Below are 24,963 nucleotides of genomic sequence, written 5' to 3' on the forward strand. Positions count from 1 at the left end.
CTCCCAAAACCCAGGATGTATGCCATGAGCCCAAGGGAAATGGCAGAAATGGAGAGATTCATAAAGAAAAACTTAGAAAGAGGATTTATTGAGCCTGCCAAACCCAAAGTGGCCGCCCCGGTTCTGTTCAGGGAGAAGAAGGATGGGTCCTTTCGTTTGGTTGTGGACTATAGAAATTTGAACACAATTAGTGAATGTAATCTGTACCCCCTTCCCTTAATGAAGGATATGTTATCCCACCTATCGAAAGGAAAGATTTTTACCAAACTAGCCCTGAGGGAAGCATACTACCGTATTAGGATTAAGGAAGGAGACGAATGGAAGACTGCATTCAACTGCCCAATGGGGTGCTATCAATTCAAAGTATTGCCATTCGGACTGCAAGGGGCCCCCGCAGTCTTTATGCAATTAATTAATGACGTGCTGAGAGAGCACCTATATAAGGGGGTCCTGGTTTACCTCGATGACATCCTTATCTTCACAGAAACCAAAGAGGAACATATCAAACTAGTCAGAGCAGTCCTGAAGAAGTTGCGAGCTGCCCACTTATATGCTAAATTATCGAAGTGTGAATTCCATCAGGAAAAAATCGACTACCTGGGATATCGCATATCTCCAGAGGGCATCGAAATGGACCCTGAGAAGGTCAGGGCAGTACTAGAGTGGGCATCCCCCCGCACACGGAAGCAATTGCAAAGTTTCCTGGGGTTTGCAAACTTCTACCGCCAATTCATCCCCGCATTTGGCCAAATAGCCATGCCCCTCACAAATTTGTTGAAAACGAAGGGGGGGTCACCCGTGAAACCCAGCCAGCCTCTGAAATGGTCAATGGAATGTCAAGCAGCATTTGAGAGGCTAAAGAGACTTTTTTCTGCTGAACCTGTCCTAAAACACCCAGATCCCGACAAACCTTTTGTAATACAGGCAGATGCGAGTGATGTAGCGGTAGGAGCCGTACTATTACAAGAAAATGATGGGGGGACATTGCAACCATGCGCATACACATCCAGAAAACTCACAGAAACAGAACAACGCTGGCCAATATGGGAAAAAGAGGCATTCTCGTTGAGGTGGGCATTACTAACATGGCGCCAATTTTTAGAAGGAAATAAAATACCTTTCCAGGTCTGGACAGACCACAAAAATTTGGAAGCACTAAAAACGCCCAGGAAGCTCACTCCTAAGCAAGCCCGCTGGTCCCAACATTTTCACCGATTCAATTTCACTCTCAAACACTTACCGGGGGGAAAGAACTTCCTTGCAGATGCATTATCCCGCATGCCCCAATATAACAGCACAAGAGTTACTGACTTTAAACCACTTGTACCGGAACAACAACTGGCAGCACCAGTCACCACCAGGGCACAAGAAAAAATGAAGCCGAAGGTAGATAGCCAAACTGGAATAGAATTCAGGAAATCTTTGGAAAGTGATGAATGGTTCCAGAAAAATAAACATGTGTGCACAATTAAAGATGGACTGCCGTGGGTGGGGGAGAAGCTATATATACCTGCCACACAGAGAATCAATTTCATGCAACTGTGCCATGATACAAAATCAGCAGGACACTTTGGCTTTGTAAAAACCTTACACTTAACTAAAAGGCAATTTTGGTGGCCATCTATGAAAAAGGACATAGAAAGCTATGTGGGTAGCTGTCAAATTTGCGCGATGGCCAAAAGACTGCAAGGGAAACCGCCAGGTCTGTTACAACCGGTGGCAAACCCCTCAGCTCCATGGAAAGAAATAGCCATGGATTTTATCGTAGAACTGCCAGAAAGTAATGGAAACACCGTAGTCTGGACTGTCACAGATCTGTTCTCTAAGCAAGTACACTTCATACCTTGCCAAAAAATCCCGACTGCAAAAGCATTAGCAAAACTTTTTGTACAACATATTTACAGATTGCACGGGGTACCACAACGCATCATATCTGACAGAGGGGTGCAATTTACGTCGGCATTTTGGAAAGAATTTTTATCCCTCTTAGGAACCACCCAAGGACTGTCATCTAGTCACCATCCTCAGACAGACGGAGCTTCTGAAAGACTTAATAATATACTTGAACAATATCTGAGATGCTATATTAATTTTCAGCAGTCCGACTGGACGGACCTACTGCCTTTTGCAGAAGTAGCATATAATAATGCAGTCCACTCAAGCACAGGTTACACTCCTTTTCAAGTAGCTACAGGCCAGAGTTTCAACCCAATACCAGAACTAACCCCAAAAGAACCGGTTATCCCTGATCTGAAGGAATGGATTGCTCAATTACAAAATACATGGCCAATCGTTAAGAAAGCGTTGGAAGATGCCAGAAAAGCATACAAGACACAGGCAGACAAAAAAAGAACCGATCCCACACCATTTAGGGTAGGAGAGATGGTATATTTATCCACAAAATACCTGAAATCACTCCAACCCTGTAAAAAACTAGGACCAAAATATATTGGACCCTTTCCAATTAAAAGAATCATAAACCCAGTAACAGTTGAATTAGAACTACCCAAAAATCTTAGACGAATACACCCAACCTTCCACTGCAGTCTATTAAAGAGAGAACAACAATCTCCACTACGAGAAAAAATCCCACCACCACCACCCCCCATCATGGTGGAAGGAGAACAACATTTTGAAGTGAAAGAAATCTTAGATTCCAGAAAACACCATGGAACGATACAATATTTAGTGGCATGGAAACACCTCCCCTCCTCAGAAAACGAGTGGGTTAACAAACTCCATGTTAAAGCACCCAACTTGCTTAAGAGGTTTCATACAGAATATCCAAACAAACCAGGCTAACATTTATATGTTTTCTTTCCCCACAGATGGACTCATCTTTTTTCTGAAAGGAGAGCCGAATGTCAGAATCCATTTATATTACATTTCATAATTGTATAGGTAGAACAACGTGCTATTACTGGGGATTCTGCCATCTCTCCGAGGGGGGGGGGAGAGGATGGTTACTAAAGCGATTTTCAAACAACAGGGGATGTTTTAACGGGGGAAGGGAGGGGGACAGACAGATCTGGTTTGTGTCTTCATTTACAACTGAAAAGGGAAGCAATAACCATAAAACCAAGGAGAGTTCCCTTTCCCATGGAAGGACCTGACACCTAGCAACTGACGACAGCCTGACCAAATGGATGAGGGGAGGGACTGGAATGGGAATGGTTTATATAGGATTGAAATGTAACTTTTCTCAGATTCCGTCTTGTATTCCCACAATCGATTCCTTCCTAGTAAACATTTTCCTTTTGGACTAAACTTGCATGTATCTCAACTCCTTGACAGCTCATTTCATCGTCTCCTACTTACATCTGCCTCAATCTGTGGACCCTTCTTCCTGTATGCTGAGGATATGGATAGTATCTCACGGAGCTTTGTTGGCTTTACAAAGTCTCTTGTTTCTGCTAAAAAGCCTTGAAGACAAGGAGACCATAGACAGCATCCAATTTACAAGAGTTTCATATATCTGGGGATGGCTTTACATGATGCTGACATTTGGAAAACCCATATAGATTATATCAAAAATGAGATGGAGCCGTTCTTTCACACCCACAACAATGAAGGCCAAATTAGACCTAGACTGAGCCATGGCACATTTGCTTCAATTAGGAATTGAGTGGGATGATGATTTAAAGGCAATTTATTAGACTTATAACAAAAAGATTTCCCTCAATGAAAAGAGGGCATCCAGGACACAGAATCTGGTTTCATTTTATATGCCATATATTAGAAAAAGTACAAAACAAGACTTAATTGAACGGAAGAAATCATCCTGCTCAGTTATTCCACATATAGGCAATAACATCCCATAATATTAAGCATAACCATTGAAATGTGCATTGCATTAAAAGAATCTTCACAAGGGGAAAAGTATCACGAGTCAAATGAGGTGCGTTTTCAACCACACAATTTCAGTTCGGCATTTAACACAATCATTCCCAAGCATCTAGTAGATAAACTGGGCCTTTTAGGCTGAAACACTTTATGTAACTGGATTCTTGACTTTCTTACCAACAGGCCCCAATATGTGCGAGTTGGAACAAATACCTCTAGTATCATTTTCATGAGCACAGGTTATCCACAGGGCTGCCTCCTAAGTCTGCTGCTGTTCACCCCGTTGACAGCGCTCAGCCTCGTCTCAGCCTTCCATCCTTCTGAGGGTGTAAAATGAGACCCAGATTGTTGCGGGCAATATGCAAATAATGGTGACCTTGTAAATCTCCCAGACAGCACTGTAAAGCACTATGGGGTGGCAGATAAGTCTAAATGCTAGTGTTATTTTAATGGCACCGTTGTGACTGAGGGTCTGCACACTCAGGCATATTTAGTGCTTTTTCCCCATATCTACTGTATCCTTTAATGTCCACAGAGATGTTCGTTAACAATAAAGCTCTTTCCACACTCAAAGTATGGTTTTTCTCCCAAGTGGATCGATGCTTATGAAGACTTCACTTCTCATACAACCTCTTTCCACACCCAGACACTGATGATTTCTCTCGTGACTTGAGTGTTTGATATGTATAAACGCTTGTCTAGGGTTTGTCTCCTGAGTGGATAGTTTCATGTGTATCAAGGTGCCCCCTCTTATAGAAGCACCTTCCACACTACAGGCATTTATGTGGTTTCTCTCCTGTGTGGGTCCTTTGATGTTTATACAGGCTACTCCTGTCACTGAAGCTCTTTCCACACTCCAGGCATTTATGTGGTTTCTCTCCTGTGTGGGTCCTTTGATGTTTATACAGGCTACTCCTGTCACTGAAGCTCTTTCCACACTCCAGGCATTTATGTGGTTTCTCTCCTGTGTGGGTCCTTTGATGTTTATACAGGCTACTCCTGTCACTGAAGCTCTTTCCACACTCCAGGCATTTATGTGGTTTCTCTCCTGTGTGGGTCCTTTGATGTACATAAAGGTGTCCTCTCTGACTGAAGCTCTTTCCACACTCCAGGCATTTATGTGGTTTCTCTCCTGTGTGGGTCCTTTGATGTTTATACAGGTTACTCCTGTCACTGAAGCTCTTTCCACACTCCAGGCATTTATGTGGTTTCTCTCCTGTGTGAGTCCTTTGATGTTTATACAGGCTACTCCTGTCACTGAAGCTCTTTCCACACTCCAGGCATTTATGTGGTTTCTCTCCTGTGTGGGTTCTTTGATGTACATAAAGGTGTCCTCTCTGACTGAAGCTCTTTCCACACTCCAGGCATTTATGTGGTTTCTCTCCTGTGTGGGTCCTTTGATGTTTATACAGGCTACTCCTGTCACTGAAGCTCTTTCCACACTCCAGGCATTTATGTGGTTTCTCTCCTGTGTGGGTCCTTTGATGTTTATACAGGCTACTCCTGTCACTGAAGCTCTTTCCACACTCCAGGCATTTATGTGGTTTCTCTCCTGTGTGGGTTCTTTGATGTACATAAAGGTGTCCTCTCTGACTGAAGCTCTTTCCACACTCCAGGCATTTATGTGGTTTCTCTCCTGTGTGGGTCCTTTGATGTTTATATAGGCTACTCCTGTCACTGAAGCTCTTTCCACACTCCAGGCATTTATGTGGTTTCTCTCCTGTGTGGGTCCTTTGATGTTTATACAGGCTACTCCTGTCACTGAAGCTCTTTCCACACTCCAGGCATTTATGTGGTTTCTCTCCTGTGTGGGTCCTTTGATGTACATAAAGGTGTCCTCTCTGACTGAAGCTCTTTCCACACTCCAGGCATTTATGTGGTTTCTCTCCTGTGTGGGTCCTTTGATGTTTATACAGGCTACTCCTGTCACTGAAGCTCTTTCCACACTCCAGGCATTTATGTGGTTTCTCTCCTGTGTGGGTCCTTTGATGTACATAAAGGCTGCTCCTCTGACTGAAGCTCTTTCCACACTCCAGGCATTTATGTGGTTTCTCTCCTGTGTGGATTCTTAGATGTCTATAAAGGTGTCCCCTCTCACTGAAGCTCTTTCCACACTCCAGGCATTTATGTGGTTTCTCTCCAGTGTGGGTTCTTAGATGCGCTTTAAGGTTTCCATTTATTTTTAGGAATTTTCCACATTCCGGGCACTGATATTTCTTTCCTCCCTCCTGGATTCTCTGAGGACTCCCGAGTCTTCCATCTGTTCTCCTCTCACTGAAGCTCTTTGCATACCCCAGGTGTTTATGCAGTTTTTTCTCTAAGTGGATCCTTTGATGTTTATAAAGGTGTCCCGGCCGACTGAAGCTCCTTCCACACTCCAGGCATTTATACGGTTTTTCTCCAGTGTGAATTCTTTGATGTGTATAAAGGGTGCTCTTCACACTGAAGCTCTTTCCACACTCCGCACATTTATAATGTTTTTCTCCTATGTGGATCCTTTGATGTGTATAAAGGTTTCCCCTCTGACTGAAGCTCTTTCCACACTCCAGGCATTTATGTGGTTTTTCTCCTGAGTGGATCCTTTGATGTTTATAAAGGTTTCCACTCAGACTGAAGGTCTTTCCACACTCCGGGCATTCATACGGTCTCACTCCAGTATGGATTCTTAGATGCCTTTCAAGATCTCCATTTCTTTTGAAGGATTTTCCACATTCCGGGCACTGATATTTCTTTCCTCCCTCCTGGATTCTGAGGCGTTTCCCGAGTCTCCCGCCTCTTCTGAGGGACCCTCCGCCCTCCAGGCCCGTCTCGGGGTCTCCGCCCGTTTCCCGCTCCCCGCTTCGCCCTCCAGGCGGCCTCCTTTCGCGGAGTGCCCTTCGGCTCATCCCTTCCGCGCCTTGCCCGCCGTCTCCTCCCGGGGCTGCTCCGCGGGGCCTCCTTCCTTCCTTCCTCCGCCAGGCTCGCACGAACTCCTGCAGGGGCGAAGGGGGAGAGGCGGGTCACGGCTTCGTTTCTTCCCCGGAGGGGAGTCCCAGCCCCGCCCGGGGAGGAAGGCCGAAGCCTCGGCCTCTCAGAGAGACTTTCCGGCCAGACCTCCCTCCCAACGCCCGTCCCGCCAGACCAGGCCTCGGGCTCCCCCCCTCCCCCTGCGCCCTAGCTGGCTCCCAGCCCGTCCGCGGGCCGAATCAATTAGGTGCCTCGCTTCTATTCGTTTCCGGAAGCGGAGGCGGGACTTCGCTGAGCATCCTTTTCCTGTTATCGGTAGCTTTTCCTCTTTCCTTGAAAGGACCGCCCCGAGGAGTCCTCCTGCCAATCGCCGTCCTCTCCCGAGCCACCAATCTGCGCCTTCCTTTCGTTCGATCAGGCAGAGCGCGCCTGCGCAGTAGCGGAGAGGTTGTTTTCGGCAAAGTGGGCGGGGGAGCGGCTCCCTTTGAGCTTTGGGGTCCCGTCTCTCCTGGCCCCCCCCGCCTCCAGGCTGGCGGAGCTGACGGGCCTCCCGGGCTGTGTCTCTCCCCAGGCAGGGCGGGGGGGGAGTTGGGGGGGGCGCTCCCTCCCTTCTTCCTCCCTGGGGCCAAGGCCGAAACCTCGGCCTCTCAGTGAGACTTTCCGGGCAGGCCTTCCTCCCAGCGCCCGTCCCGCCAGACCGGGCCTCGGCCTCCCCCTCCCTCCCTCCCTCCCTCCCTTCTCCGCCTCTCGGACTGCGACTCCCGGCATCCCTTGCGCCCTATCTGGCTCCGAGCCCGTCCGCGGACGAATCAATTCGGTGCCTCCGTTCTTTTCCTTTCCGGAAGTAGAGGCGGGACTTCGCTGCCAGGCCTGTTTCCTGTTACCGGTAGCTCTTCCTGTTTTCTTGGAATGGACCGCCCCGAGGAATCCTCCCGCCAATCGCCGTCATCGCCAGAGCGACCATTCGGCATCCTTCCGTTCAATCAGCCAGAGCGCGCCTGCGCAGTAGCGGAGTTTCGCTTTGGCAAGGGGGGGCTGAGGCGAGGGGCTCCCCTTGACCTTTGGGGTCCCGTCTTCTCCCCCCCGCCGCATCCAGGCCTGCGGAGCTGACGGGCCTCCCGGGCTGCGTCTCCGCCCCTCCCTCCCTCCTCCTCCGGAGTCTCTCCCTGGGCAAGGCGGGGGGGGGGTTGAGGGGCTCTTCCTCCGGGGGGGCTCGGGCCAGGCTCCCCCCGCGGGTTCTGCTCTTCAGAAGTTCTGCCTCTCCTTTCCCTCGCTCTGCATTCACACTGGAACCTCTTCGCGCACGTGGGGAAATAGGAGGATCTGCAATTACCTGTATTCTTGGACTTTAAATATTTGTATGCCAATGATGCTTTTCCCAAATGTATTTCTTCGGGGGTTTTCGGGAGACTAAAACAAATGAAAAACGGTGGCAGGGTTTGGAGAAAAGAAGGACTAAGGGGGGACTTGACAGTTTCCAATATTTGAGGGCTTTTTCCAAAGCACCAGAACAGAAACTGAAACAAGAGAGAAGCAACCTGGAATTAAGAAGAAACTTCCTGAGGACACACAATCAGCAGAATGACTTGCCTCCAAAAGTTGTGGGTGTTTCATCCCTGCGGGTTTTTTAAGAAGAGATTGGACAGCCAGTTGTCTGAAATGGTATATTGGGTCTCCTGCTTGAGGGGGGCGGGGGTGGACTAGGAGATCTCCAAGGTCCCTTCCAGCTCTGTTCTAAATTTGACTTTGAATTTTCCTTCACTAATAACCAACCTCAGCTCTGAACTCTTCCCAGGAACTCATTCCATCTTCAGCAGCTGAAGCATCAAACCTGGAAGAAAGAGTGGAGGGGGGGGGGGGCAGATCTTGTCCTGCATGCCTGAGATAGAAACCAAGTTCCATCAGGGATGTTTCAAAGGGATCCTCTGAGGTATCCAAGCGGAAGGGATTGGGGGAGGTGCCCATTTATTTCGGAATGACTTATTTGGAGAGCAGCCCAACTCCCAATGACTATGAGTGCCTTACAAAAGAGAAGAACAAAAAAGGAAAGAAGGAGTACACCTTATTGCATTGCACATCATAGCTCCCTCTGGCTCAAACCACCTTCCTGACCCACCCACCCCAGTCTAGGAGCAAAGCCTCCTCCTCAAAGATGTGTGGAACATTTGTTGGGTGAGGCACAGAAATCTCTGGGTGATGCTGTTCGAGAGGGGAGGTGGTTGCAGCTCTCTTGGGGGGCAACATGTAAGCAATGGGCCATCGCTGCCTTTCCAATTCCAGTCCCTGCTGTGCTCCAGGTGCTAAAGAGGCTGGACCTCAATTAACCTTTTCCCAGATCAGCCATTAGTCAACTGAGCACAGAAACCATACTCGTGTCAAACTCTACAGTCCGTATCTTCACAAGCCCTTTCAAGGGAATTTATGCACAGCAATAGAGACTGAGCTGGTTCTTTTTTTAACTTTCCAGTGCTAGACAGCTTCTCTTGCATTTCCTGGTGCTGCCCCATCCAAGTGCCAACTACGTGTAAACAAGCTTTACTTCTCAAGTCAGCCAGACATGTCCAGGGACAGAGTGAGAGACACCTGGCTGGAGAAGGTTCCCTGATGGACACTGTCCGGGCGAGTCCTTGCAATAAGACTCAATGGCAAGGGAAGCCCTCACATTTCCACAACATGCTCAGTTTGGCTAGTCTTATGCCAGGTTAAGTTGGCCTCCAAAGAGCCTGTTGAACAATGCTAGGGGTCTGGATGTGCAAACCGAGGAGTGGGGAAAGAAGTCTTGTGAACAGAGCCTCTGGTCCCGCTGGGTTCTTGTTTAGGGCTTTCCCAGGTCAGAAGTGAGCAATGATGGACCTTTTATGACTTCAACTCCCAGAATTCCTGAGGCCGCTTGGACAGTATTTGGCTGGATCGTCCTAAAAGGGGCATCCTTCCAAGCCATCGCCCTGTTCCTTCCTTCCCTTTCCCAGCTTTTCCCTGCAGAGGGAGCGCGCACTCTCGCTCTGTTCCGTCAGCTGCACAGAAGGCGACAGTGCTAACTTACTTTTCCTTCCGCCTGCTGTAAAGAGGGCGCCCGCAGCCTCCATCGCTTCCGCCCAGCACCAAAATGGCGCCCTCCAGCGTTTCTCCTCGTAGGCCTCTTCCACGTCAAGAAGCGCGACTCATCCCATGTGAAAGAACGTATAGATTAGAGCAACCAATAGTGCAGCGCAGCTCTAGTGGGTCCTCTTCCCGCTGCTACCCCGTTCAAGGCTGGCGGGCTGTAAACCGAGGCGTGGGACGAGATGTTTGAGGGACCCACTGAGGTCTTTCCTGCGAGGGGCGGTGGGGGGGGCACGGACTTTCCCGGCCCTGCAGATGAAGTACAGCTGAGCGGCAACTGCCCCACCGGCCATCAGGGGGCAGCAAAGGATGGCTGTTAACGCCACCTGCCGGCCCTTGGGAGCCCTGCAGCCCAGAGAGGCTCGGCCCCGGGTTTCTTTTGGAACACAGCTCATCCTCCGAAGGGGATAGTAGAGCAATGGCTGGCCCTAGATTACAGCTCACAACAACCTGCTCAGGTAGGCTGGCGAAGGCATTCCAGAGGCTGAATGGCAAGAAATTGCCAGTTTATAGTTCAGCACATCTTGTTTCCGTTCACAGAACACAACTTCCTCCCTAGGGTCTAAAAACCACATTCACATGTGCTAATTGTGGCAGTGTTGAGAAGGGCTGGATTTCCGGGGCTTTTCCTGTTGTCCAAGACCAGCCTTCCTGCTCGAGTTACAGCCACCCTCTCAGCTGCCCCTTTTCTGGGCCATCCTGGATGCAGCTGAATCCCTTCCTGAAGGAGGAGAAGGAGCCAGAAACTGTCCTCTCCTAAGAATTCAGATCAGGGCCATGAAATAGAGGCTGAGAATTGTTCTGGTTGGTTCTGCTTGCTCAACCTGCATCATAAATACTGTGCCTACTTTGGGCCCCTCAAATTCTGTACAGGATAATCAGAGAAAGACAAGGTGAATGGTCGAATCCTCTTATTGCAGTAAAAAATATTTAGGGGTACTTTTTTTCAAATAATTTCAATTTACTGTGATATCTGTTGAAACTGATGCAATTAAATGGCATGGACAATTTATTGTTTCATAATGCATTGGGTGTAAATTTTGATTTATGACTTAACATTATTCTAAATAAATGGTATGGACAAAATCACTGCAAGTGGCCTTTGTAGATTTTAAGCCTACATTTGATTCCACTTGAAATCTTGGTGAATGTGGAGAATACAATATAAAGGCATGTTACTTTTTCTCATTCAGCATTTGTACCAAATGTGCTAACCAACCTGGTACCTCTTCAGAAAAGTCTCACAGGGCTGTATTTAGACCTCCACCCTCTTTAAGTTGTATCTCAACTCCTTGACAGCTCATTTCATCGTCTCCTACTTACATCTGCCTCAATCTGTGGACCCTTCTTCCTGTATGCTGAGGATATGGATAGTATCTCACGGAGCTTTGTTGGCTTTACAAAGTCTCTTGTTTCTGCTAAAAAAGCCTTGAAGACAAGGAGACCATAGACAGCATCCAATTTACAAGAGTTTCATATATCTGGGGATGGCTTTACATGATGCTGACATTTGGAAAACCCATATAGATTATATCAAAAATGAGATGGAGCCGTTCTTTCACACCCACAACAATGAAGGCCAAATTAGACCTAGATTGAGCCATGGCACATTTGCTTCAATTAGGAATTGAGTGGGATGATGATTTAAAGGCAATTTATTAGACTTATAACAAAAAGATTTCCCTCAATGAAGAGGGCATCCAGGACACAGAATCTGGTTTCATTTTATATGCCATATATTAGAAAAAGTACAAAACAAGACTTAATTGAATGGAAGAAATCATCCTGCTCAGTTATTCCACATGTAGGCAATAACATCCCATAATATTAAGCATAACCATTGAAATGTGCATTGCATTAAAAGAATCTTCACAAGGGGAAAAGTATCACGAGTCAAATGAGGTGCGTTTTCAACCACACAATTTCAGTTCGGCATTTAACACAATCATTCCCAAGCATCTAGTAGATTAACTGGGCCTTTTAGGCTGAAACACTTTATGTAACTGGATTCTTGACTTTCTTACCAACAGGCCCCAATATGTGCGAGTTGGAACAAATACCTCTAGTATCATTTTCTTGAGCACAGGTTATCCACAGGGCTGCCTCCTAAGTCTGCTGCTGTTCACCCCGTTGACCCATGACGGTGGTGCTAGGTTTGCCACCAACCATATTGTGACGTTCACAGATGATACAACAGTAGCGGACCTTAGTCATGATGAAAATGAGTTACCGCAAGGAGGTTGAGGGGTTGGTGAACTGGTGTAAGGAAAACAGCCTAGTTTTAAATACCGGAAAAACCATAGAAATCATTGTCGATTTCAGAAAAGGCAGGCACAGCCACCCTTTTCTCTGCATTAATGATTCACCTGTGGAGATAGTTACCAGCATCAAATTCATGGGTGTGCAGCTAATGAGTAAAATTACATACCCCTTGAAAAAGTGTGTAATATTATTCAAATTCCACTATTTGGCATCACAGAATAGCAGAATCATTAAATAGAGTGTAGCAATAAAGGGAACAATAAAATGGTGCTGTACATAAGTTTACTTACACCTTGAATGTTTGGGCTGAGAATACAGTATACACTCATGTTGACAAAGATTGAGATGGCAATGAAAGGTAAGAGTTCACACCTTTCTTACTGAGCTGTAATTAAAGGTAAAGGTTCCCCTGCACATGCCTGCTAGTCGTTTCCAACTCTAGGGGGCGGTGCTCATCTCCGTTTCAAAGCCGAAGAGCCAGCGCTTTTCCAAGGACGTCTCCGTGGTCATGTGGCCGGCATGACTGGACGCCAAAGGCACACAGAACGCTGTTCCCTATTTTCTACCTGCATTTTTATGTGCTTTCGAACTGCTAGGTGGGGAGAAGCTGGGACGAGTAACAGGCACTCACTCAAGCACTCGGGATTCGACCAGCCAAACTGTCGACCTTCTGATTGACAAGCTCAGCATCCTAACCGAGCCACCGTGTCCCTGAGCTGTAATTAGGTCTGTGATAAATATTCAAGCAGCTTCTTAGCCCTTGAGAAGCCCTTTTGCATTTCATCAATCGCATTTTAAGTTCTGGTGGCCCAGTTATTAAAAGTGCAGTATTGCAGGAAGACTGTTCACAGCCTGGAGTTCTATTCTGACAGCGCTCAGCCTCGTCTCAGCCTTCCATCCTTCTAAGGGTGTAAAATGAGACCCAGATTGTTGCGGGCAATATGCAAATAATGGTTACCTTGTAAATCTCCCAGACAGCACTGTAAAGCACTATGGGGTGGCAGATAAGTCTAAATGCTATTGTTATTTTAATGGCACCGTTGTGACTGAGGGTCTGCACACTCAGGCATATTTAGTGCTTTTTCCCCATATGTACTGTATCCTTTAATGTCCACGGAGATGTTTCTTAACAATAAAGCTCTTTCCACACTCAAAGTATGGTTTCTCTCCCAAGTGGATCGATGCTTATGAAGACTTCACTTCTCATACAATCTCTTTCCACACCCAGACACTGATGATTTCTCTCGTGACTTGAGTGTTTGATATGTATAAACGCTTGTCTAGGGTTTGTCTCCTGAGTGGATAGTTTCATGTGTATCAAGGTGCCCCCTCTTATTGAAGCACCTTCCACACTCCAGGCCTTTATGTGGTTTCTATACTTTGTGGGTCCTTTGATGTCTATAAAGATTGCCATTCTGAGTGAAGGTCTTTTCACACTCCAGGCATTTATACGGTTTTTCTCCAGTGTGAATTCTTTGATGTCTATAAAGGGTGCTCTTCACACTGAAGCTCTTTCCACACTCCGGACATTTATAAGGTTTTTCTCCTGTGTGGGTTCTTTGATGTACATAAAGGTTACTACTCTGACTGAAGCTCTTTCCACACTCCAGGCATTTATGTGGTTTCTCTCCTGAGTGGAACCTTTCATGTACATAAAGGCTTCCCCTCAGACTGAAGCTCTTTCCACACTCCAGGCATTTAAATGGTATTTCTCCAGTGTGAATTCTTTGATGTCTATAAAGGGTGCTCTTCACACTGAAGCTCTTTCCACACTCCGGACATTTATAAGGTTTTTCTCCTGTGTGGGTTCTTTGATGTACATAAAGGTTACTACTCTGACTGAAGCTCTTTCCACACTCCAGGCATTTATGTGGTTTCTCTCCTGAGTGGAGCCTTTCATGTACATAAAGGCTTCCCCTCCGACTGAAGCTCCTTCCACACTCCGGGCATTCATACGGTCTCACTCCAGTATGGATTCTTAGATGGTTTTTAAGAATTGTATTTGTTTTGAAGGATTTTCCACATTCCGGGCACCGATATTTCTTTCCTCCTTCCTGGATTCTGTGGCGTTTCCCGAGTTTCCCGCCTCTTCTGAGGGACCCTCCGCCCTCCAGGCCCGTCTCGGGGTCTCCACCCGTTTCCCGCTCCCCGCTTCGCCCTCCAGGCGGCCTCCTTTCGCGGAGTCCCCTTCGGCTCATCCCTTCCGCGCCTTGCCCGCCGTCTCCTCCCGGGGCTGCTCCGCGGGGCCTCCTTCCTTCCTTCCTCCGCCGTGCTCGCCCGAACTCCTGCAGGGGAGAAGGGGGAGAGGCGGGTCACGGCTTCGTCCCTTCCACGGAGGGGAGTCCCAGCCCCGACCGGAAGGCCGAAGCCTCGGCCTCTCAGAGAGACTTTCCGGCCAGACCTCCCTCCCAACGCCCGTCCCGCCAGACCAGGCCTCGGGCTCCCCCGCTCCCCCTGCGCCCTACCTGCCTCCCAGCCCGTCCGCGGGCCGAATCAATTAGGTGCCTCGCTTCTATTCGTTTCCGGAAGCGGAGGCGGGACTTCGCTGAGAATCCTTTTCCTGTTATCGGTAGCTTTTCCTCTTTCCTTGAAAGGACCGCCCCGAGGAGTCCTCCTGCCAATCGCCGTCCTCTCCCGAGCCACCAATCTGCGCCTTCCTTTCGTTCGATCAGCCAGAGCGCGCCTGCGCAGTAGCGAGAGGTTGTTTTCGGCAAAGTGGGCGGGGGAGCGGCTCCCTTTGAGCTTTGGGGTCCCGTCTCTCCTTCCCCCCCCCGCCTCCAGGCTGGCGGAGCTGACGGGCCTCCCGGGCTGCGTCTCTCCCCAGGCAGGGCGGGGTGGGGAGTTGGGGGGGCGCTCCCTCCCTTCTTCCTCCCTGGGGGCTCCGGCCAGGCCCCCCCGCGGCCCCCAGGCAGCCCCCCTCCGCGCGGGGGTGGGAGCCGATGGGGAGAAGGGCGGGGGAGGCGGGAGAGCAGCCTTCCCGTATCTGGGGGGCGCCCCGAGGAGGAGGAGGAGGAGGAGGGAGCCGGGCTCTTCCCCAAAGCCCCCCCCCCAAGGCCGGAGAAGCAGCGACGAAGGGAAACCGAGCGGGGAGGGAAGCAGCCAGGGAGGAAGGAGGGATTTCCTGACAGGGAGGGCAATAAACCAGCGGGACGACCTGCCCCCAGAAGCTGTGAATGCTCCAACACTGGAGCTTTTAAAGAAGAGTCATTTGTCTGAAATGGTCTAGGGCAGGGGTAGGCAACCTTGGCTCTTTTATGACTCGTGGACTTCAACTCCCAGAATTCCTGAGCCAGCTATGCTGAGGGAAAAGGGAGAGGTTTCCAAACTGAGCCGTGCTGGCTCAGGAATTCTGGGAGTTGAAGTCCACGAGTCATAAAAGAGCCAAGGTTGCCTACCCCTGGTCTAGGGCATGGGGTGTCAAAGTCAATTTCATTGAGGGCTGGGTGGGTGTGGCCTACTGGGTGGGTGTGGCTAGAGTGCGTATGGCCTACTGGGTGGGCATGGCCAGCTCTACATCGTTGGCATCAAGGGTGCCTATGGGGGGCCTGGGCAGGAGTGGGACAGATCTGAGGGTCTCTGGGTCAGGGCCAATGCTAGTGGGAGGCATTCCCTCACTGTTTCCAGGATGGCTTCGCGGGCCCCATGAAACCACAGGCCGGATCTGGCCCCCGGGCCTTGTGTTTGACATGTCTGGTATAGGGTCTCCTGCCTGAGCAGCGGGTTGGACTAGATGACCTCCCACATCCCTTCCAACTCTATTATTGTTATTATTTACAAGGTCCCTTCTACTTCTGTGATTCTGATCTCGTGGACGATCCTGGCTTTCTCGGGGTTTTGCTGTTCAGAGTTTCTGCCTCTCATTCCCCTCACTCTGCATTCACACCGGAACGTCTTCGCGCACGTGGGGGAAAAGGAAATATAAATAAATAAATATAAATAAATAAACCTTTATTGTCAAAGTACAACATGTGTACATTGAGATTAGCTGAGCCTCCCCCTGTGCTCTCTCCCCCCAACACACAGTGACAACAAACCCCCCATCCCACCACACTATGTGAACCAACTACACCACACACCGGTCTCCCAAGTCAATTCTGCATAAGATTATATCCCATTTAATTTATTGTATTGTTTATATGCATTGTTTATATGTATTGTTTGACTTTAAATATTTATATTCAGCTCATGCTTTTCTCAAATGTTTTTCTTCAGTTTTTCTCTCTCCTGTTCTGCCCTACCAAAGGGGAAGGGGGAAAGTGGGGAGGATGAAGGAGCCCCGCCATAAATTGGCCTTAAGGACCATCTTCCCCAGCCTCTCAGGGTGCTTCGGACTGGAGTACATTTGGGGTGCTGTATAAGAGCTAATGCTGCTACCCCTTTGGGAGCTTCCTTTGAGAGAAGAATCCATCCACGCCCCGAGGGTGGCAGGTGTGTCTCTTCCTCAATCCTGACTTCCATCGCAGGCCAGAGATTGAAGTTTCTGCGCAGGATCTTAGGTGTTCCTAGCACTGCCATCGAGAGAGCTCTGAGTCGGTTCCTGGGATCTGTTGCAGCACCTCTGCCAGCTTCCGAATCCAATCCCTGAGTGCTGGGACTGGGACTACTGTCAAGCTGTCAGGAAGGATAACTGCAAAAAGCATCACAGGGGCAGCAAAGAGGGTTGGGTCAGTCAGCCCCCTCCCCTCTGGCGGCATCCCCAGCCCCTCCCTGCCCAGACCCAGCTTCTCCTCTCTGGCCCCTTCTCTCCCCAGGACCCCTTTGCAAAACTGCAGCTGAGGGGGGGGGACCCCTCCAACGCTTCTACCCTTCATACATGTTTTTTTTTTTACCTTTGTTGGCCTTTTGGCACCCTGATGCTCAAGCTGCCGCACAGGCACACATTTTCCTCCTATGCACCCCCCACCGCCCTTTGGAGGGGGCTCCTGTTACAGCTGCTAGCTGGGCCCCGGGTTGGCAGTTATCTGGGTTGGCAGTTATCTCATTTTCTTCCTACAGCTGATTGGCAAATCAACACACCTGTTTATTTGCCAGCACATTTGCAAGTTAATTCTCCCCTGCCCCCAACTTACCTGTCCATTTCAATGGGCATCTGTAATCACCCAGCTGCTGAGACATTGGAAAAAGTGCAAAGAACAGCAACTAAGATAGTTAAAGGCCTGTTGGGACTTTTTCCCCATTGCCAGCAGTGGGGTGGGCGCGGTTTTGGTGTGACGCATCCGGCCCGTGGGTCGTCACTTAGACATGCCTGGTCTATAGGGGCTCCTGCTGGAGTAGGGAGCTGGACTGGGAGACCTCTCGGGTCCCTTCCAGATCTATTCTAAACTTGAATTTGCCTTCAGTAACCACCAATGTCAGCTCTGAACTGTTCCCAGGAACTCATTTCAGCTTCAGCAGCTCAAGCATCAAACCCTGAAGAAGACAAAAGGGGGGGGGGGCAAAGGACATTATGCTCACTTTTTCCCCTAAGTCAGAGAACCAGCCCACAGGATGGTTGTTGCGCCCCGAGGATTTCACTATGATGATTTGCCACCTTGGAATTGTCCCTGAAAGAGAAGCCAGCATCCACTCGGGGATTTTTCAAAGTGGTTCTCTGGGATATCCAAGGGCAGGGAATTTGGGGGAGGTGCCCAGTTATTTAGGAATGACTTTTTTTATTAAATTTAGAGAGCAGCCCACCTCCCAATGGCTGGGTGGCTTAGAAAAGATAAAAGGGGAAAGAACGTGTACATCAGGGCAAAACACTTACTGCATTGCACAGCAAAACGCTCTCTTGCTCAAACCACCTGCAGAACCCCAGCGCAGGTGCTAAAGCGGCTGGACCTCAATTAATCTTTTCCCAGATCAGCCATTAGTCAACTGAGCACAGAAACCATCCTCACGTCACACCCTACAGTCCGTATCTTCGCAAGCACCTTCAAGGTATTTTCTGAATAGCAATACAGACTGAGCTGGTTCTTTTTTTTTTAACTTTCCAGTGCTACACAGCATCTCTTGCATTTCCTCGTGGTCCCCCATTAATGTCATTAAAATTAAACTACCAAGCAAAATAAAATGGTACAATCAGTAAACCGTAGCAATAAAGGAAATAGTAAAATGGTCCCGTTCAGAAGTGTGCTTCCTAATGCTTGGGTTGATAATACATTATGCGCTCAAGTTGAAACACACTGGTTGAGATGGCAATGAAGGGCAAATGTCTATGGGGATTCTCAGTTGTCATTGTCGCAAGAGGCAATTGGACTTTGAATTTCTTTGAAGACGTTTTGCTTCTCATCCAAGGAGCTTCTTCAGCTTCGACTGAAGGAGCATGGTGCTTCACTGCTGCAGGAACCGGCTGCAAGTAGAGCACGGGGACTGCTGGGAATTGCGAGAGATGGTGAGTGGGAGGCTGTTCAGAGATGAAGAAGCGAAACATCTTCAAAGGAAAACAAGAAAGTCTAGTCGCCTCTTGAAAAAGGACCTTATTGGATGGTAATTAGATTTATGATAAATATTCAAGGAGTTTCTTAGCCTTTAATAAACCTTTGTGCACTACATCTCTAGGGTTGCATTGACTTTGCTGGGTATTGAAGCATTGTAGCAACACTCTTATCTATAATGGGGCGGGATGACTCAGTGGTTAAAGACTGAGCTTGGAGAGATGACAGCCCGGGTTCGAGACTCAAGAACTGTAGACGACCAGGCTGAGCCCGAGGGGGTCAAATGTGTCATAAGTCATGAGTACCTTTGCACCCACAAGAGATCTAACTTGCATGTGCCTCAGCTACTGAAAAAAAATCTGTTCTGGCTTGCTGAGTAATATATAAAATATAGCACCACAAATTTGTGAGGATAAGTATCCATAATTGAACAGGTATATGCACTCCTTGCAGTATTTGCAAGATGTGGATCAATTTGTAAGAAACTATGAGTGATCAGAGAAAAATAATTTGTGACGTCATTCACATTAAATTATGAAGCAACTCAAAATAGCACAATCATTAAACTGTAGCAAGAAAGGAAATAGTAAAATGACCCGGTTCGGAGAGTTAAGATGGCTGATACTCGGGCTGATAATACATTATGCACACAAGTTGAAACACACAGGTTGAGATGGTAATGAAGGGTAAGTATCTACATCTGGGTTTTACTGGATGGTAATTAGATCTGTGATGAATATTCAAGGAGTTTCTTAGCCTTAAAAACAAAACCTTTGTGCATTACATCCAGTGCTGCACTGACACTGCTGGGTACAGAAGCATTGTAACAACACTCTATAAGGGGATGCAATGGCTCAGCAGTTAAAGACTTTGAGCTTGTCAGCTGGAAAACTGACAGCCCAGGTTCAAGACCCAAGGGCTGTAGATGACCAGGCTTAGGTCGAGGGAGGGGCCAAATGCTTCATCGGTCGTGAGTCCCTTCGCACCCACAAGAGATCTAACTCCAGCCCACCTTGAATTCCTTTCTATTCTTAACTCCCGTTAATTTCCCTTGATGGTTAGTAATGCAGATTCTTGTAGAGAGCTTAAGTTTATGATAATTTTTTATACACATTTGAACTGTCTGGATCTCCGTTTTTTCCTGGTGCTTGACAAGAGATGCGTGATGGGACGAGCCCCAGCTTCTGCCCAATTAGCCATTTGAAAACATGCAAATGAAAGCCGATAAACAGGTAACACTTTGGTGGGAGAGTATGTCTCTGCACGCTGGGTCTCTTGGCGAAGAAACACAGATGAGCACCGCCCTTAAGAATCGGAAAACAACTGCATGGGGCAAATCATTCATCTGTCCATTTCTATGGCTTTGCTTCTGTGTAGATTCTTGGATGGTTTGGGGAGAATTCCACTTCTTTTGAAGGATTTTTCAATCTGTACAAATGTAAACTTTCTTCTCCGGGCGAGGTCCATAATATTTACTCAGGCCTACATTGTCACTGAAGCTCTTTCTGCACTCCAGGCATGTACAGAGTTTTACTCTTGTGCGAACTCTTTGAAGTTGATGAAGGTGTCCACTCTGAGTAAATTTCCTGCCAATGCCAAGCATTTATAGGACTTCTCACCTGAATGGATTCTTTGATGGGTATAATAGTTTCCTTGCTGACTGAAGCTCTTTCCACACTCCAGGCATTTGTAGGGTTTCTCTCCCGTGTGAATCCTTTGATGTTGACAGAGATGTCCACCCTGAGTAAAGCATTTTCCACACTTCAGGCATTTAAAGGGTTTTTCTCCCGAGTGGATTCTTTGATGTGTATGAAGGCTTGCCTGGTGACTGAAACTCTTTCCACACTTCACACATTTATATGGTTTCTGTCCTGTGTGAATTCTTTCGTGCCGACTGAGGTGCTCTGCCCGACTGAAAGTTTTTCCACACTCCAGGCATTCATATGGTTTCTCTCCTGTGTGGATTCTTTGATGTTGACTGAGGTGTCCGCCATCCGTAAAGCTCTTTCCACACTCTAAGCATTTATATGGTTTCTTTCCTGTGTGAATTCTTTGATGCATGTAAAGGCTCCCATTTTGACGGAATCTCTTTCCACAATCCAGGCACTCATATGGCTTCTCTCCTGTGTGGATTCTTTGATGTTGACGGAGATGGGCGTTTTCAGTAAAGGTTTTCCCACACTCCAGACATTTGTACGGTTTCTCCCCTGAGTGGATTCTTTGATGTCTATAAAGGTGTCCCCTTTGACTGAAGCTCTTTCCACACTCCAGGCATTTATATTCTTTTTCTCTAGTGTGAACTCTCTGATGATTAGAAAGGCTTCTCCTCTGACTGAAGGTCTTTCCACATTCCAGGCATTTATGGACTTTTCCTCTCGAGTGGATCCTTTGATGTTTACAAAGGTTTTCCCTCTCACTAAAGGTCTTTCCACATTCCCGGCATTTATGCAGCTTTTCCCCGGCATGGATTCTTTGGTGTCGAAGGAGGTGCCCACTCACAATAAAGTTTTTCCCACACTCCAGGCATCTATATGGTTTTACTCCAGTGTGGATTCTTTTATGTATGTAAAGGTTTCCACTGAGCCTGAAGGCCTTTCCGCATTCGAGGCATTTAAATGGTTTTTCTCCCGTGTGGATCCTTTGATGGGCATAAAGGGTTCCACTCTGACTGAAGCTTTTTCCACACTCCAGGCATTTAAATGGTTTCTCCCCAGTGTGGATTCTAAGGTGGTTTTCCAGGTTTTCATTCGTTTTGAAGGAACTTGCACATTCTGTGCACTGGTATTTCTTTTCTCCGCCCGTTTCCCGCTCCCCGCTTCGCCCTCCAGGCGGCCTCCTTTCGCGGAGTCCCCGTCGGCTCATCCCTTCCGCGCCTTCCCCGCCGTCTCCTCCAGGGGCTGCTCCGCGGGGCCTCCTTCCTTCCTCCGCCGGGCTCGCACGAACTCCTGCAGGGGCGAAGGGAGAGAGGCGGGTCACGGCTTCGTCCCTTCTCCAGAGGGGAGTCCCAGCCCCGACCGGAAGGCCGAAGCCTCAGCCGCTCAGTGAGACTTTCCGGCCAGACCTCCCTCCCAACGCCCGTCCCGCCAGACCAGGCCTCGCCCTCCCTTCTCCTCCAGAGAGCCTCTCGGATTGCGACTCCCGGCATCCCTTGCGCCCTACCTGGGTCCGAGCCCGTCCGCGGACGAATCAATTCGGTGCCTCAGTTCTTTTCCTTTCCGGAAGTAGAGGCGGGACTTCGCTGCCAGGCCTGTTTCCTGTTACCGGTAGCTCTTCCTGTTTTCTTGGAATGGACCGCCCCGAGGAGTCCTCCCGCCAATCGCCGTCATCGCCAGAGCGACCATTCGGCATCCTTCCGTTCAATCAGCCAGAGCGCGCCTGCGCAGTAGCGGAGTTTCGCTTTGGCAAGGGGGGGCTGAGGCGAGGGGCTCCCCTTGACCTTTGGGGTCCCGTCTTCTCCCCCCCACCGCATCCAGGCCGGCGGAGCTGACGGGCCTCCCGGGCTGCGTCTCCTCCCCTCTCTCCCTCCTCCTCCGGGGTCTCTCCCTGGGCAGGGCGGGGGGGTTGGGGGGCTCTTCCTCCGGGGGGGGCTCGGGCCAGGCTCCCCCCACGAGTTCTGCTCTTCAGAAGTTCTGCCTCTCCTTTCCCTCGCTCTGCATTCACACTGGAACCTCTTCGCGCACGTGGGGAAATAGGAGGATCTGCAATTACCTGTATTCTTGGACTTTAAATATTTGTATGCCAATGATGCTTTTCCCAAATGTATTTCTTCGGGGGTTTCCTGGAGACTAAAACAAATGAAAAACGGTGGCAGGGTTTGGAGAAAAGAAGGACTAAGGGGGGACTTGACAGTTTCCAATATTTGAGGGCTTTTTCCAAAGCACCAGAACAGAAACTGAAACAAGAGAGAAGCAACCTGGAATTAAGAAGAGATTGGACAGCCAGTTGTCTGAAATGGTATATTGGGTCTCCTGCTTGAGGGGGGCGGGGGTGGACTAGGAGATCTCCAAGGTCCCTTCCAGCTCTGTTCTAAATTTGACTTTGAATTTTCCTTCACTAATAACCAACCTCAGCTCTGAACTCTTCCCAGGAACTCATTCCATCTTCAGCAGCTGAAGCATCAAACCCGGAAGAAAGAGTGGAGGGGGGGGGCAGATCTTGTCCTGCATGCCTGAGATAGAAACCAAGTTCCATCAGGGATGTTTCAAAGGGATCCTCTGAGGTATCCAAGCGGAAGGGATTGGGGGAGGTGCCCATTTATTTCGGAATGACTTATTTGGAGAGCAGCCCAACTCCCAATGACTATGAGTGCCTTACAAAAGAGAAGAACAAAAAAGGAAAGAAGGAGTACACCTTATTGCATTGCACATCATAGCTCCCTCTGGCTCAAACCACCTGCCTGACCCCCCCAGTCCAGGAGCAAAGCCTCCTCCTCAAAGATGTGTGGAACATTTGTTGGGTGAAGCACAGAAATCTCTGGGTGATGCTGTTCGAGAGGGGAGGTGGTTGCAGCTCTCTTGGGGGGCAACATGAAAGCAATGGGCCATCGCTGCCTTTCCAATTCCAGTCCCTGCTGTGCTCCAGGTGCTAAAGAGGCTGGACCTCAATTAACCTTTTCCCAGATCAGCCATTAGTCAACTGAGCAGAGAAACCATACTCGTGTCAAACCCTACAGTCCTTATCTTCACAAGCCCTTTCAAGGGAATTTATGCACAGCAATAGAGACTGAGCTGGTTCTTTTTTTAACTTTCCAGTGCTAGACAGCTTCTCTTGCATTTCCTGGTGCTGCCCCATCCAAGTGCCAACTACGTGTAAACAAGCTTTACTTCTCAAGTCAGCCAGACATGTCCAGGGACAGAGTGAGAGACACCTGGCTGGAGAAGGTTCCCTGATGGACACTGTCCGGGCGAGTCCTTGCAATAAGACTCAATGGCAAGGGAAGCCCTCACATTTCCACAACATGCTCAGTTTGGCTAGTCTTATGCCAGGTTAAGTTGGCCTCCAAAGAGCCTGTTGAACAATGCTAGGGGTCTGGATGTGCAAACCGAGGAGTGGGGAAAGAAGTCTTGTGAACAGAGCCTCTGGTCCTGCTGGGTTCTTTTTTAGGGCTTTCCCAGGTCAGAAGTGAGCAATGATGGACCTTTTATGACTTCAACTCCCAGAATTCCTGAGGCCGCTTGGACAGTATTTGGCTGGATCGTCCTAAAAGGGGCATCCTTCCAAGCCATCGCCCTGTTCCTTCCTTCCCTTTCCCAGCTTTTCCCTGCAGAGGGAGCGCGCACTCTCGCTCTGTTCCGTCAGCTGCACAGAAGGCGACAGTGCTAACTTACTTTTCCTTCCGCCTTCTGTAAAGAGGGCGCCCGCAGCCTCCATCGCTTCCGCCCAGCACCAAAATGGCGCCCACCAGCGTTTCTCCTCGTAGGCCTCTTCCACGTCAAGAAGCGTGACTCATCCCATGTGAAAGAACGTATAGATTAGAGCAACCAATAGTGCAGCGCAGCTCTAGTGGGTCCTCTTCCCGCTGCTACCCCGTTCAAGGCTGGAGGGCTGTAAACCGAGGCGTGGGACGAGATGTTTGAGGGACCCACTGAGGTCTTTCCTGCGAGGGGCGGTGGGGGGGCACGGACTTTCCCGGCCCTGCAGATGAAGTACAGCTGAGCGGCAACTGCCCCACCGGCCATCAGGGGGCAGCAAAGGATGGCTGTTAACGCCACCTGCCGGTCCTCGGGAGCCCTGCAGCCCAGAGAGGCTGGGCCCCGGGTTTCTTTTGGAACACAGCTCATCCTCCGAAGGGGATAGTAGAGCAATGGCTGGCCCTAAATTACAGCTCACAACAACCTGCTCAGGTAGGCTGGCGAAGGCATTCCAGAGGCTGAATGGCAAGAAATTGCCAGTTTATAGTTCAGCACATCTTGTTTCCGTTCACACAACACAACTTCCTCCCTAGGGTCTAAAAACCACATTCACATGTGCTAATTGTGGCAGTGTTGAGAAGGGCTGGATTTCCGGGGCTTTTCCTGTTGTCCAAGACCAGCCTTCCTGCTCGAGTTACAGCCACCCTCTCAGCTGCCCCTTTTCTGGGCCATCCTGGATGCAGCTGAATCCCTTCCTGAAGGAGGAGAAGGAGCCAGAAACTGTCCTCTCCTAAGAATTCAGATCAGGGCCATGAAATAGAGGCTGAGAATTGTTCTGGTTGGTTCTGCTTGCTCAACCTGCATCATAAATACTGTGCCTACTTTGGGCCCCTCAAATTCTGTACAGGAGAATCAGAGAAGGACAAGGTGAATGGTCGAATCCTCTTATTGCAGCTAAAAGTATTTAGGGGTAATTTTTTTTCAAATAATTTCAATTTACTGTGATATCTGTTGAAACTGAAACAATTAAATGGCATGGACAA

General features: G+C 48.9%; 1 protein-coding gene across 4 annotated transcripts; it reads right to left on the reverse strand.

The window, feature by feature from the left end:
* Nucleotides 1–15,114: 15,114 nt before the first annotated feature.
* LOC308674856 (uncharacterized protein) lies at nucleotides 15,115–24,887 on the reverse strand. 4 transcript variants are annotated; one of them, XR_014027992.1, is made up of 7 exons: nucleotides 23,897–24,887; nucleotides 22,635–22,737; nucleotides 22,278–22,354; nucleotides 21,729–21,944; nucleotides 19,582–21,514; nucleotides 17,223–17,562; nucleotides 15,115–16,780 (listed from the first exon to the last, which is right to left on the reverse strand). XR_014027992.1 is itself a non-coding variant. In XM_081339667.1 (5 exons), exon 5 carries the CDS (start codon nucleotides 21,429–21,431, stop codon nucleotides 20,100–20,102), a length of 1,332 nt encoding a protein of 443 aa, XP_081195793.1. In that variant the 5' UTR covers nucleotides 21,432–21,514; nucleotides 21,729–21,944; nucleotides 22,278–22,354; nucleotides 22,635–22,737; nucleotides 23,897–24,887; the 3' UTR covers nucleotides 19,257–20,099. The 4 variants fall into 4 exon arrangements, 3 of the variants coding, with proteins under 3 accessions (XP_081195793.1, XP_081195794.1, XP_081195795.1); XM_081339667.1 differs by lacking the exons at nucleotides 15,115–16,780; nucleotides 17,223–17,562 and having other exon boundaries at nucleotides 19,257–21,514; XM_081339668.1 differs by lacking the exons at nucleotides 15,115–16,780; nucleotides 17,223–17,562; nucleotides 22,635–22,737 and having other exon boundaries at nucleotides 19,257–21,514.
* Nucleotides 24,888–24,963: the final 76 nt, after the last annotated feature.

The sequence above is a fragment of the Vipera berus genome (genome assembly GCF_964194415.1).
Source record: "Vipera berus genome assembly, chromosome: 15".
In the NCBI taxonomy this organism is placed as follows: Eukaryota; Metazoa; Chordata; class Lepidosauria; order Squamata; family Viperidae; genus Vipera; species Vipera berus.

Excerpts from the sequence above, each read along its gene's own strand:
- LOC308674856 (XM_081339668.1), bottom strand. The coding sequence starts at position 21,431 with ATGAGCCGACGGGGACTCCGCGAAAGGAGGCCGCCTGGAGGGCGAAGC.